Consider the following 15,540-nt stretch of genomic DNA (forward strand, 5'->3'; position numbering starts at 1 on the left):
GCTACTGGACTCTTTTAGAATATTTTGCTGAGTTTACACACCTATAATATTCAAATAACAGAACTTAACAACAAAAAGGGGATGCAGATGAATGTGCATTTTCTATCTGTGTATTCAAATGGCTAGGATCGATATACAGTTACATTCTCTAAATGGATAGAGGGATTTGTTCTAATGGTGTTTGTAAGTAGGATGTCATGTCTACATCTTGTACAGCAATTAACCACTAGGAAGAATGTATACAATGTGTCATTTATTGAAACTGTCATACCAGTTTGGTTTGAAACTGTCTCATTTCTATTTGTTTCTCAATAAATTTATGGAAAAAAAATAGAATAGATATACATCTAGTTTCTCTTAATTCAATGAATAGAAAGATTTGCTCTAATAGTGTTCATGGACAGGATATCATGTCTGCATCTTATATTATGAATGACCACTAAGAAGACAACAATATGCAATGTATTAATTATTAAAACTGTGCTATTAATCTGTGTTGAAAAAAAAAATTGAGTATAGGCCAGCCAAATACCTCAGCGGATTAAAGCACCTGCAAGCAGGCACAGGGGCCAGGGGTTCAATCCCCAGGTGTGCCATGCCGGCCCCGCCCCCAGGGTATGCTGAGACTGCAGTTGAGAACGTGCATGGTGGCACACACCTGTAATCCCAGCTCTTGGAAGGCTGTAAACAGGTAGATCACTACTTTCTGATCTAGTAGTGAGACCCTGAGCACCCTGTAGACACTTCCCTAAAAAAAAAAAAAAAGAGTATAACTGAGAAATCATACATATTCACAGTATGCAACCTGTTTTGAGAGATAGATATATGTGGTATAATGAAATCACAATCAATCTAATTAACTGTTTATCACTTCACATAATTATATCTCCAGTTCTTGATTTCCTGCATTTAAAACATTTTATGAAAGCACAAGTCTAAAAACTTTTAAACCAAAAGAAAAATGTGCTCAGCATCTCACTGAGATATTAAAATTCAACATCATTCTACATGATTTCTTGATATTCCCATGCATAAATGCATTTTTAAGTAAAAAACTGGCAATGTACCATACACTATTTTGTACCCTGCTGTTCCTCTTAATGGGGCATCAGGAACACCTTTTCATCTCAGTGAGTTAATGTCAACATTCGTATTAGTACCATGGAGGATGCACAGTAATGTTTCACAAGAGACTTTAAGAGTTCTCACTTTATTGCAGATTTCTATTCAATTTTCTTTCCAGAACACAAAGATACTCTACTGAGTTAATATGTTTTATGCCATTTTTTGGATTAGTGGTTAAAACAATATTTCAAGTTGGAAGTAAACAACAATGATTTTGAGGGTGTGTTGCTAAGGGAGAAGCTGTTTATCAAAGATCTTTAAATATGTAATATACACAAGTACATATTGATATAAATACACAATGCCCCTTTCCCTCAAAATGCTTTTGATTAAATAGCCAAGGGCTGGCCAAGTAGCTCAGCAGATTAAAGTGCCTACGAGCAGGCACAGGGGTTTGATCCTCAGGCCTGCCATGCTGGAACTACCCCCGAGGCAAACTGAGAAGACCACTGAGACTGGGTGTAATCCCAGCTCCAGGGAGGCTGTAAACAGGCTGATCACTATGAGTCTGATCCAGTAGTGACACTCTGAACACCCTGTAGACCCTTCACTAAAATACAAAAATATAAAATAAACAGCAGTACCATGAGGTGCCCAGGTCCTGAGGGTAGCAAGCAGAGCCTCAGTAAACTCAAGAGAAAAGCTGCTCAAGCAAGCATGCTGCTGTGAAAGCTAACAGAGGGCTCTGCACGTTCCTGTATAAACGTATTTCTTTTTTTCTCCTAAATCATTTATGTAGCCAATTAGTTGTGTTTCACTGAAGCAAGAAAATTTAGAACACACATTTGTTACTCTTTAAAATATTATTTGAAGTTTCTCCTTAAAGTGTTTACTGAAAACTAGTTAAGATTTTCAGATGTGAAGAACTGTGATTAAGTAGACGAAAAAGAGAATAAAATAATCTATTTCTACATGATGGGATTTAAGGGCCAGTGAGATAGCTCAGCAGGCTAAGTGCCTGCTCAGACAAACACAGGGACCAAGATTCAATCCCCGGCACTACAAGCCACGCCAGCCTTGCCCCCAGACGCACTGAGCCATCCACCGGGCGTGGTGGTGCATGCCTGTAATCCAAGTGCTGGGGAGGCTGAAAACAGGAGGATCAGTAGGAGTCTGAGACTCTGTACCAAATACATTAAAAATAAATAAATAATACCTAGAACAGCTACAAGTAGAGCTTAGAATACATGAAGTAAGGAGTGAGGAGAAGTAATAGGAAAGCTGTCATTATCACCACCAACAAACACCTACAATAGGTACTAATTGCTAACTTCTACAATAGGTACTAATGAGATCATTCTAAATGCTCTTGCTCTCTATATAAAATTTACTCGGGGTGGAGGGGAGGTGGCTTGAAATTTCTTAACACTTTAAGAGGGGCCGGGAAGATGGCTCAGTGGAATAAGTGCTTCCTTGGCAAGTGCAAGGGCCTGAGTTCAATCTCCAGTTCCGCCTAAATAAATAAAACAGTTTAAGAAAGACCATTCAAATCATTCCCAAAATGCTACATTCTGGAGACAAATACAATTGCTGTTAACATTTACTGCAACTTGACAAATTAGCTTGAGCTATATATACAATGCACTAACTTAGCAGCTGTATCTGTTGATACATGAGGCTGTGTTTCATTACATACACCACACCCTAATCCAATTAAATTTCTACACCAAATGAAAAACAACACATCATCATAACCTGCTCTGTAATACTGCTCATAAGGAACAGAGATAAAATATACGATCCCTATATAAAAATCGACATATATATATATATTTAAAACTTATTCTTTTTTCTTGTATCAATGAAAAAAATACTTTAATATAAATTATCTTAATAAGGTACAGTACCAATACCCTGAAGAACATAATATACTTCCATCGCACCACTGAGGTTTTTGGGTTTTGCTGTGCTTTACACTAAACTAAAATCTAAATGGATCAAAGATCTAACTATTAAAACAGAAACACTAAAACTTTTTTTTGTATTTTTTTTAGGGAGGGGTGTACAAGGTGTTCAGGGTCTCACTACTAGATCGGACTCATAGTGATCCGCCTGTTTACAGCCTCCCAATGGCTGGGATTACAGATGCGCACCACCACACCCACTCTAGAAACACTAAATCTTCAGAAAAGGGACCACATAGAACTGAAGACATCAGTATAGGAAAAGACTTCATAAACAAAACTCTGGACACATAGGGACTATCACAAAAAATCAACAACTAGGATCCCATCCTACTCAAAAGCTTTTGCACAGCAAAAAAAAAAAAAAAAGGCAAACATCAACAGAGTGTTTAGACAATCCAGTGTGGGAAAAAAATATTTTTCCAGATGTTTCTCAAAGGACTACTATCTAGAATACATAAAGAAACCCCCCAAATCAGAACACCTCCAAATATAAAGACCCAATCTAAAAATGGGCTTCTGGAATGAATACACACTTCTCAGATGAAGTAGAAACACCAAATAAATACATGAAAAAATGTTCACCATCATTGATCATTCGAGACATGCAAATTAAAACAATACTGAGATCCCATCTCACCCACAAAGAATAGCTATTATCAAGAAATCAACCAATAACAAATGCTGGTGGGGCTTTAGGGTTAAAGGAACCCTTCTCTACTGTTTATAGAATTGCAGACTGCTGCAAACACTGTGGAAATCAGTGTGATTTCTCAGAGAACTAAACTAGATGTTCCATTTGAACCAGCTATTAACCCTTTTGTTCTCATCTGAAAAGAATTAAACACCTCATACCATACTGATATATGCACATCCAACTTTACAGTGGCACAGTTTGTAACAGGTAAATCTTGGAAACAGCCTGTATGCCCATCAAATAATGAATGGATAAAGATTTTATACTTTTTTATACAACAGAATACTACTGAACCATAAAGAGGTATGAACTTGAGACATTTATATCTAAGTGGATGCACCTTGAGACCATACTAGGTGAAATAAATGAGACACGTGTAAATACCACATCATTTCCCTCGTGTGAGAAGCTAAAAGTGTAAATAAGGACCAAAATATGTAGTAGATACTGGGAAATAGGAAGAAATAGTTCAAATAGAAAGGTAAATGAGGTAGAGGAAATGAAGAAAGAGGAAACAGAAAAACAAAGAAGGGGAAAAATGGAAACAAAGCTCTTGTAAATAAGAGAAGAGGGGTTGGAAGGAGGTAGGGGAATGGGAACAGAAGAATCAAGATATATCTTGTATAGGTACAAATCCCCTGTGATGAATGTGATCATTATGCATACCTAAAATGTAAATAAACTTAATTTTAAAAAAAGATAAGGCATGGAAATACTTCTCCATCTGGAGAATTCCTTCTCATTCTGGATGCAGTAGCACTGACAGCAGCTGAAAGGTCAAGGTCCTGGTATAAAAGTGGAAACAGAGTCAGCTGCAATAGTTATACTAAAGCTGAATTTAAGAAGCAGTAACAGCCATGCAAACTGTAAACTCCCCTTTCCCATTAAAAACCCTGCTATAGTTTGAGGTGTAGGGTGGTTTCTGGGATCTCTTGTGGTTCCAAAACTAGACGTTAAAAGATCCCAAAAGTAGCTTGATTAATACCAAAATGCCTACTTCATATACCTCTACACATTTGGTGCACAAGCCGAAGTTTGCGTCATACCTCCAGATGGTGCAACCATCACCGTAATCACCTGCCATTTCCATCCACACCCAAGGCCTCATAACCACTACAATTTCTTCCCATCTCCATGCAGACTCATCCCCCTTAGAACTAGGACATCACTACTTTATATTCTGTTTCTATAAATGTGCCTCTTCTTGGACATTTCGCATAAACAGAATCCCAACTCTCTTGTCCGTTTGTGACTGCTTTTCAATGAGCATAATGTTTCCCAAGTTACCATGATATAAATGTACCATTATATCAGTCCATATTGCTGAAAAATACTCCATTATGTGAACCTACCATACTTTGTTATTATTTATTGCATGATGATATTTGGGATGTTTCCACTTGGGTCTCTTAACAGTTCTCCACTTGCAGGGCCTCATTTCTTCCCTCTGCCTAGGTAAGGTATGGCTTCTCTAATTCATGAGATTAGAAAAGAAAATAAAGTGGGCTCTGTGTGCACAACCTACTCTGTTCTCACTTGCCTTCAATACAGAAGTAATGGTACACCCTTGTCTGCTTCCTCCAGAAGAAAGGCCTGTAATTTGGGGAACTAGAACCACACAGCAAGGGCATCTTCTCACAGCCTTACGTAATGTAGCTGATACTTTGATTCTTGCTGGCCTCAGCTGCTGTCTCTGGTTGATCCCAGCCTCCAGAGGGCCTGATGAATTAAGTGTTCTTCATGCAGTGCTCCTACCTCAGCACAGTCTTCTTTCATGAGTTTATAGCCACACACTAATCTGGTTTTGCCTTTCTAGTTTTACTTATTTGGTGGGTTGATTTTCTGAGACAGGGTCTTATGATACTGCTCAAACTGGCCTTGAAGTTTCTATGTAACCCAGACTGGCCTGGAACTTGTAACCATCCTGCTGCAGCCTCCTTAGTCTGGGATTATAAGCACGTGCCATCATGCTCTGCTTTCTTCTAAGCATTTCTGACCTCCTCATGGTGCTTATTCTTCTGAAGTATTCTTAATTACTTTAACCTTCTTTTTACATATTTTCTGCCATTTCATAGGGTTTTGTTTTTTTTTTTAATTTTTTTTTTTAACATTTATTTATTGTGTGTGTGTGTGTGTGTGTGGCCAGCTCAGCCCACCAGGGGGCGCAGCTGGCTGGCATGTGGTGCTGGGGGATCGAACCGTGGTCCCTGTACTTTGCCAAGCTTGTTCCAAGTAGGTGCTTTAGACCACTGAGCCATCTCTCCAACCCTCATAGGGTTTTGATCAGTAGTCAAATTTCTGTAGGCACTCATGTTTCATCCTCAATAAGCTACTAAAACAGCGAGGACCAGAACATCTAGGTCTACTGATTCATGTTTTGTTACTCTCACTACCTCCTAAGATATAAAAACCTCATGTTAGATATCTTAAGAGTTTTATTAGAATGCACAAACACCAAAACACTGTCTAGCAGTATACTATAACTGTGTACAGAAAGGTACCAAAACCATGAGAACTCACAGGATGAGAAAGAAGGCTTCACTAAAAAGAAAATGCTTGAGATAACCTGGCAAGGACAGTAAGACTTACACAGGAGCACAGGCTAGAGCTCGGGCGCAGACAAGGGGTCCTTGGGTCCAGGTCCTTGCACCAAACCATAATAAGTGAACAAACAAACCACACAGGAAATAAGAGATTCTAGTGAGTAATATCACAGCAAAGAGAAGCACAGAGATGGAAAACTGCAAGCCAAATTCTGTGCTGAGCAATATACAGCAGTATACATGAAAGAACAGCAGGAAATAAAGGCAAACAGCTTCACTGGGAGAAGTGAGATCAAGAGCCACAGAAACCACAGAAGCCACAGAAGCCTTGCTCACTGTCGCTCAAAGCACATGTGCAGGACAGGGATTAACCAACTACAGAGGTGTTACTTACAGAGTTTACTTATAGATCTAATCCCCTAGCACTTTTTATTTTTAAGACAGGCTAAGTTGCTCAGGCTGGCATAAGACTTGCAGTCCTCCTCCCTCAACCTCCTGAGCAGTCCTCCTAAGGCCTTCTCAGCACTGTGTCTGGCTCATAGATAATCTATTACAATATACTGCAAATGTACCTCCATTGTTACTACATATATAAATACAAAGTAAATAATGAGTAATAGGATACAATCAGCACAAACATAATTTAACTTCAAATTGAAGACATTTGCTTAAATGATTTTTTGTATACCTCTGATATGAAAAGAGCCATCATCATTTCTTTCTACCACAAGATGATCAATATGCACAGTTACAGGCGTTGGTTCAAGAGATGCTGTACTACTCCGAGGACTGTCATCCTACAGGGAAAGAAGGAATGCTAGCAGGTTCTTATTCAAATAAATGACAAAATTAAAAGTATCATTTTAAATCAACATTACTTCTGTCTGTATTCTTAACGAGTTAGAAATACTGCCTATCTATACATGCTTTAGGTGATATGGCAAGACTTACCTGGTCTACTTTGAGATTTTCTAACTTGTGAGGATCTCTATCATTCATCATAAAAAGCACTAAACTCATTTTAATACAGTGTAGGTTATGGAGAAGACATAGTCTTAGACATGAATCAAAACTGAGGAAGGAGTATGAACACTAATAACATGAAAATAGAAAATTATCCTTTAACATACTTTTAAATTTATTTTTGTGTTAGAAACTTGTATCTTCATTGGCATTACTGTTGCAACAGTTTCATCTTCCAAAAAATGTTGAATATTCATCAGAGAAGATGTAAGAAACTCAGTACTAAAGTTTTCTATATGGCATTGTAGAAATCCATTTTTTTCTGCAAGCAATGAATGTATTACAGCACTAGGCCCACTTTCAAACCTCAGTGAAATCTCAGGAGAGGATTTGGAATGAAATGCAGATTTCTGATCAGAACCTAGGGAAAATGAACATAAAAAAATCATAACTTTGCAATGCTACTCAAAAAGTATCACTATGAATTAATTAATGTTGTGATTTATGTTGACTTTTCTATTTTCTATTTCTTATAATAGGAAAAAACATGTTATAACTAATGTGATACCCACTTCAGATACTTAACATGTGTCTGAGTGAATACCTAGCTATACACGTGCGGTAGAACGGGTGACTGCAGTGAACAGTCACAGCATCTGAAGTGACTGGCAAGCTGTGTCTCGAGAGCAACCAAGGTCAGGGTTTGTACTTTCCTCATTCAATTGGGCCCTTAAATAATGGACAAGCAAACAGAGAAGACCTCAGTAAAATGTTTCTATTAAGAGACAAATTACTGAAATTACTATAAAGAATATATATGTGATTATATATAAAATAACACATTTATCTATGCCTTGGCCTCATTCCTAAAAAGAATTTGAGATGGCTTGCTGAGCTACAAATATGCAAGTTTAAAAGGGAAATTTCAAATGTCAACAAGTTGTTATAGACTAACTTTTAAAAAGCTACTGGTGGAACTATTGAAGGAAATTACTTCGGAACTGACACGAATGGTAACTACTATGCTTACTTATTTTATGCTGCCTACCTCTAAATAAATAGGAAACAATGTGCACATAGCATAATCCCATTAAAATGATGAAACAAAAAATAAGAAAAGCTGAAGGTAGGTGGTAAGATTAAAGACTCACAACACATGAAATTTCAGGATTAAAGGTGAACCAAAAGTAAGCTTCCTAGCAACAACAAGAAAAGAATGAGCAGGTTCCTTATTCACAGAATTCATGAGGAAAAACACAAACCAGTTGTTTTGGAAAGGAAAACCCATGTCCGTTTCTGAGGCATGAAAGCTAATCATCTCATAAGTCCTCATAAAAAGGTCCCACTAATTAAATTTATGATGGAAAGACTTTATTTTCCCTCAGCATGGGTATGAATAATCTTACTGAGAACAAATGCAGACACATTTGAAGGCAGGGCTTGCCAAAAAAGTAAAGCTATGAATATTTATGAATGTAGGAGAGGCCTCTACATGCAACTCAATGTGCAGAGTTAGCGTTAAAATTTTTATTCGGGTACAAAATTACATTTAGTTAATGTTAATACTGTTCACTTAACATTTATAATACAGAAAGTATATCAAATGTAATTGTTTGAATATTTAAAATCTCAGATATTTTATTTTTATTTAAAAAGGAAAAAAGAAATTTTATTTAAAAAGGTAAAAAAGAAACAACTGGTAATTGTAAGTGTTCTTCCCAATATCAAGAAAAATAGGAGTTACCTTGTTGATGCAGTAATAAAAGAAATTAGCAGGTAGAAATGTAATCTCAGCATCTGGGAGGCTGAGGAAGGACAACTACAAGTTTAAGCCCAGAGTAGACAACTTTGTAAGGTCCTTTCTCAAAATAAAACATTTTATAAAGGGTTGACAATGGATACAGTTCAGAATGACGGCTCCAGTTCAATCCCCAATACCATCCCAAAAAACTATCCTGGAGCAGAAAGAAAACAAAAACTTTACAGGTTAAAAACAAAAATCCTCCCTCCCATTCCCACCCCCTTCCCAACACCAGGGAACTACTGTGTGTGTCCAAAGTCCAAAGTGTATGCTCAGTGCTCCCAAGCTGAGAGGTGGGCTAGGGTTGCTAATGCTTATGAGTTCGTAGGTGGTTGCGTTATTAGATGTGGGGCCCAGTACAGGACATGGGTACTGAGGGAATAACCTGGAAGGCTGTATTCTTTCCCTGAAGGTTTCAACAAACCTTCGCTGAGACTGTGAGCCAAAATAAATCTCACCTCCCACTGCTTTGTCAGTGACATTGTCTTCCAGTGAGGAAAGGGTGCCTAATCCAGCTGCCTATTCAAGGGAGCCAACACCCACAGATAGCGAGAAAAAGGAACCAGACAGAAAATTCAGACCAAATTGTAACATTATCAGAGTGCTAACTGTGTATACAAATTTCCCATTAAACACCATTCTTGTCAATGTTGATTATTCTCGAAACGTTCAAGCTAAACTACTTATTGTTTTCCCATTCTTTTTATTCTCTTCTATTCTTTCTCCTTTTCCTTTTCTTCTTCAAAGAAAACAACTGAGATAGGTGAGAAAAAAATAAGGTATTTGTACCTTACTATACAACCCAAACAAGACAGCCAAAAGAACTTGTTCATTTACCTTCTGCACTGTTCGTAGAAGTGCAGACTGGTACAACCACAATGGAAATCAGTGTGGAATTTCTTTAGAAAGCTAGGATTGGAGATCCCATTCAAGCCAGCTATTCCACTCTAGTTCTTCTAGGAATTTGTCCAGAACTAAAAACCTCATACCACAGCAATATATGTGCACCCATGTTTATAGCAGCGCAATCTGTCATAGTTAAATCCTGGAAACCCAGATGCCCATCAACTGAAGAATGAGTAAGGAAAATGTGGTATTTTTACACAATGGAGTATTATTCAGCTAGAAAATAGAATAAATTTGAGTATTCTGTTGGTAAATGGATGCAACCAAAGAACACAGTCTTAAGTGAAATAAATCAGACACACATATGCAAGGAACATATTGTCTCTTTAAGTGTAAGAACCTGAAGGAGAAATATGGAATCTGAAGGGTACAATAGACACTGCAAAAGGAATGAACTTATTCAAAAGGCAAGAGTACTAAGTTGAGGAGGACAGGAAAGGGAATGAGGACAGAGATTTATCTATGTATGTAAGCAGGATGGTTTGGACAACTGTACTGTGGATTTCTGCTGATCTATGGAAAGAAGCAATTAATGCTTTAATTTGTTTCATCTCCTTTTTTCAATTGTTTCTCTTTTTTGTCTTCTTAATTTCTTAGACATTTCTTTTTTTTCTTCTTCCAATTTTACATGCATATATCTAATAATATGAATAACTGGTTGGAAAACAACACTATGTATTACAACAAATACTGTGAAATTCATATTACATTGTTACATGAAATTCTGTATCACTTGTAATTCTGCTTTAATTCTAATTTGTACCCTAAAAAAAAACTTGTTCATCTAGATACAAAATGAAACAAGTAAAAAAAATGAAACAAGTGATAGGTAATGGTATTAAGTAAGCTGTAACTGATAAAAGAAAAAATTATGCAGCAGAAATAATGTGAGTGTACAGTATGAAGTGTTGAGAATGAATACAGAAGGTTCTGAAAGTTTCACATTAACTTTTGTTTTTTCTCCACTATGAAACTTCTCTAGATATAAATTCAGCTTCCTCTATTTTGCAAAGCTTTAGGATTTACACTTAATATAAAATTCCTCTATTTCTTTCCTTTCAGCAGATATACTATACATCACAAGGCCTAACATAGAAAAACGCCAAAAAGCCATGATGGCTTATACACTAATTCCCCTCTAATTCCCAGAACGTAAAGTGATGGCATAATTCTGCTATCATCCAAAGCTGTATTTATTTCAACATATTAGGTATGATATGGGATTCTACGTATTTTTCTAAGAGAAATATGATAGCTCAATGACTTTTTTTCTGAAATGTAATTTTCATTCAACACATCAAAGACAATATTGATTAGTCCTATGTATATATTTTAAAAAGTTTAAATCACATTAAAGTATTATGTACACAAAGTAAGTTAAAAAGAAAATCTTACCAACTGCACGATTACAAAGATAATGCCGAAGACTGATATTGCCCAACTGATGTGGTGTCACCTGGTTCACTTGAAGACACATCTCTGTATCTTCTCCTCGGATATCAATTTCCCCATTAACACCAGTAATTTTAAACACCACAACTGACATCTATTATTGATGACACAAATAATACGTGTATCAATTAAAGTTAAGAAATAATAAATGATCATTCATTTCTTTTTTTTTTTTTTTTTTTTTGGCAGAACCAGGGATTGAACTCAGATCGCTGCATTTGCCAGTCAAGCACTTAGCCTACTGAGACATCTCCTCGGCCCTGATCATTCATTTCTAAAAATACATTTGTGTTTTATCAAACTAGATAGATATCTATGACCCACAGAGCCAGTAGTTACATCACAAAAGTTGACTACACCTAGTGTAATGTAATAGATTAGGTATCTATTAAAATCAGATATCTAATCTTTTTGAGTGACAACATGATGGGACAAATAGATATTCTGCATTGTGCAATTCTCCTTCACGAACATTATTTTTTTTTATTATTTATTTTTTGGTTGAGACAGGATCCCACTGTATACTTTGGACCTGTCTTTAATTCACCATGTAGACCAGACTGGCCTCAAACACATGGTGATCCTCCTGCTTCAACCTCCCAGCTGCTGAGGTTACAGGGGTTACCATCACACCCAGTTCATGCAAAAAAATTATTATTTTTTTAAATGTATTTAGTACAGGGTCTGCAGGGTCTCACTACACAGATCAGACTTGTAGTGATCCTCCTGTTTTCAGCCTCCCAAGCACTAGAATTACAGGCACATGCCATCATGCTCGATTTCAATCTCAGTGCACCATGGGGGCGGGGCCAGCACAGCATGCCAGGGATTGAACCCCAGCCCCTACATCTGCCTGAGCACGTGCTTTAATCCACTGAGCTCTCTGGCCAGCCCCATGCACAAAATTATTAAACATTTTATACAAAATTACCATGCTACGTTTATACAAGGTGTACAAAACATAAATAGATTTCATATTTCCTCTTAGTCCATCTCCAAGATATCTTACCATGTATATGCAAATATCCCAAATTAAAAAAAAAATGCTTTTGGTCCTAAAAATTTTGCACAAGGGACTCTCATCCTGTAATGATAAACTTAGTCTTTTCATTCAGTCAAGGAAAACTATTTTAGTTGGCACAGATTAATTATATTACTTCCGCATAAAATGATTTTCACTAAAACTAGGATGTGTAACACATTTTTAATGTCTTTCTTATAAATATCCCACTACTTCAGAATGGTTTAAAAGAAAACAGTAATAAATTTTCTTTGTAGAAAGCCAAATATTATAAGGATTTTCTTCCCTGTATCAAACCTTTCTTAAGAAGTGTATTTAAGGGGACCTGCTCCTTAGCTCAGTTCTTTAAGTGGCTGCTTCAACAAAGCAGTCAGGCTCAGGTTGCTGTGGTTCGATCCCCACAACACAAGACAGCCAGTCATGCCTTGAAGGCAGTCTGCGCAAAAACAAACAAACAAACAAAAAAAGAAGTGTATTTAAGGGCTGGGGAGACAGCTCAGCATCATGAGCCTGCCTGGCAAGCGCAAGGTCCTGAGTGCAACACCCAGTACCAAAAACAAGTACTATATTTAAAAGAAACTATAGGTCCAAAAAAAAAAAAAGACAAAACAGAAAAAGATAAGTCCTCCCCTCTGTAAAATAATTAAAAACAAATTTTGAAAAGTAAATAGAAAAGAAAGCCAATTCATTCCACAAGAAAACATTCTCCAGAGTAGAAAGAGTAATCCAGCTGTGACAGCACATGCCTGTAATCCCAGCACTCAGGAGGTTGAGGAAGGAAGACTGCCACAAGATCAAGGGCATCTTGGACTACATAGTGAGTTTAAGACTTGCCTGGACTAGAGCAAAATCTTGACCCTAAATTAAAATCAAAAAAAGTACAAAGAACAGAGTAAACCATCCACCATCTAAGACTTCATTTTATACATTAGTATCTTAAAACATATATACATCAAATATGAAAAAAGTTGATGGTATTTCTTTCATACAGTATCTCTAAAGTGATTACCAGGTCATCATGGTTCTCTTGAGCACCCTCTGAATTCGTACTAACAGCATCTGGGGAGGATTCACCATATTTCTGCAGATTTCCACTGGTGCTCACACTTTCCGCTGGACTCTGGTAATTGGCAGTAGAGTTCTTTTTAATTTCTGAAACAGCAACAGTAAACTAATAAAATCAGTTTTACACATGATCCAAGAAGTGAAATTCAACCAAAATGGATGATCCCCTCAACTCTCAAACATCATATTGTCTAAAAACTAGAAAAGATGCTAGGCATGGTAGCAAATGCCTAAAATCCCATACGCAGGAGCTAAGCCAGAAGGACTGCTGCGAGTTTGAGACCAGTCTAAACTACATAGTGAGCTAAAGGCCTGCCTGAACTACATAGCAAGACCTTGTCTTAAAAAGACCAAAAAAATCTAGAAAAGAAATTTAGATTATGGTTAGTTGGCAAATACTACACAATAATTTCCAGAATTGAATGTTACAAATACAAAGCCCTCAACTTAGGGAATGTAACAGTCTCCCACCGCTGTACACAACACATCTTCTCCCCACACACAGCAGCTGCAGGGCTGGTCCAACTAACAGGTCCCTCCTGGGCTTCGCCTCCGCCCTCCACCTACATATACCGTGCAGTGCAGTCTAACCACTTCATCCTCTTCAGTACCCGACAGCAAGTCCTAACTGTATTTTACATGAACTTAACACTACCATCATTACTGTGATTATTCGCCATCCCTTCGTAGCTGCCTACATCCTAGGTTGTACTTCAGTATTTCTCAAGTTAACTGTAGTAAAAAAAGTGTCTGTTACAGATTAATGCTTCAAAATAGCCATAAAATTGTTAGAAAAATTAGATTAGAAATGCTAAAGAGGGGCCAGGAAGATGGCTCAGTAGAAAAAGCATTTCCCTGGCAAGTGCAAGGGCCTGAGTTCAACTCCTGGTTCTGCCAAAAAGAAAGAAAGAAAGAAAGAAAGAAAGAAAGAAAGAAAGAAAGAGAGAGAGAGAGAGAGAGAGAGAGAGAGAGAGAGAGAGAGAGAGAGGGAGGGAGGGAAAAGAAATGCTAAAGAGTTGCAAAACTCAAGCCTCAACTTACTATTGTATGTACTATTAACTGGCTTCTGACGTTAGTGCTTAATAGAGTACAAAATAAACTATCCTGTGGATGACAGGGAAGATGCATGGAAATACAATTACGGTACAGAAGCTAATAAATAAGAGCACTATCAGTGGCCTGCCTCTCAGTCCAGGGTTTTTTTAGGAAGGTTTCTTTAATAATATTTTTATTAAGGTAAACAGAAAGAAAAGGGCTTTCAGGGTATAGGTACACGACCCTGAGACACAAGAGTTTATCTCAGTAAAGAAACTGTGAGGAAGACTTCAACATTCCATAGTACAGCTGAAGTGCAGTGAGTACAAGCAAAGACACCACAGAAGAGGGAAGCTGGGGCCAAATCATAAGAACACTGCCAGGATGCAAGGATTTTATTTATTTTTTAATGTATTTAGTACAGGGTCTAACTACGTAGATTGGACTTACAGTGATTCTCCTGTTTTCTCAGCCTCCCAAGTGCTGGGATTATAGGGGTGCGTCCTGCATGGCACGCAGGGGATCAAACCTTCAACCCTTGCGTTCTGCCTAAACAAGTGCTTTAGTCTGCTGAGCTATCTGGCCGGTCCATAGATGCTAAGGATTTTAGATCTGATAACCTTATAGCAAGGGTGAGTTATAAGGGTTAAACTGGAGAAAAACAATCAAATGTGCATTTTTTAGAAGATCACTCTCCCTACAGAATAAACTGCAAATAAAACTATGTGGATGGAAGGACACCAGTCAAGAGCCTGTGGTAAGTGCGTAAGTAGTGTAGGTATGTCTGTGTTCATAAACACGCACATATATCCATAAATACGTACACACAAATATGACTTTCATGTATCTGAATATATATGAATGCCATATATATACACACATGCACGCATGTGTCTGTGTATGATACATACACATATCAATTCCTCTAACATGAAGAGAACACTGTCAGAGTTTAGAACCAAGTGTCTTTTTTTTTTTTTTTTTTTTTGAACTATTTTTACTTTAGACAAGGTCTTGCTGTCTAATTT

At 37.3% G+C, this 15,540-nt stretch overlaps 1 protein-coding gene across 2 annotated transcripts in view; it reads right to left on the bottom strand.

Moving 5' to 3' along the window:
- The window catches only part of Uhrf1bp1l (UHRF1 binding protein 1 like), a 149,547-nt gene that overhangs the window by 22,539 nt on the left and 111,468 nt on the right, over positions 1 to 15,540 (bottom strand). For both annotated transcript variants that reach the window (XM_023716719.1, XM_023716725.1), the window contains 4 exons: positions 13,422 to 13,564; positions 11,335 to 11,485; positions 7,400 to 7,653; positions 6,958 to 7,066 (listed from right to left, as the gene is read on the bottom strand). In XM_023716719.1, coding sequence (XP_023572487.1) covers positions 6,958 to 7,066; positions 7,400 to 7,653; positions 11,335 to 11,485; positions 13,422 to 13,564 — 657 coding nt within the window. The remainder of the gene's footprint in view (positions 1 to 6,957; positions 7,067 to 7,399; positions 7,654 to 11,334; positions 11,486 to 13,421; positions 13,565 to 15,540) is intronic.

This window comes from Octodon degus, unplaced genomic scaffold (genome assembly GCF_000260255.1).
Source record: "Octodon degus isolate 3935 unplaced genomic scaffold, OctDeg1.0 scaffold00004, whole genome shotgun sequence".
In the NCBI taxonomy this organism is placed as follows: domain Eukaryota; kingdom Metazoa; phylum Chordata; class Mammalia; order Rodentia; family Octodontidae; genus Octodon; species Octodon degus.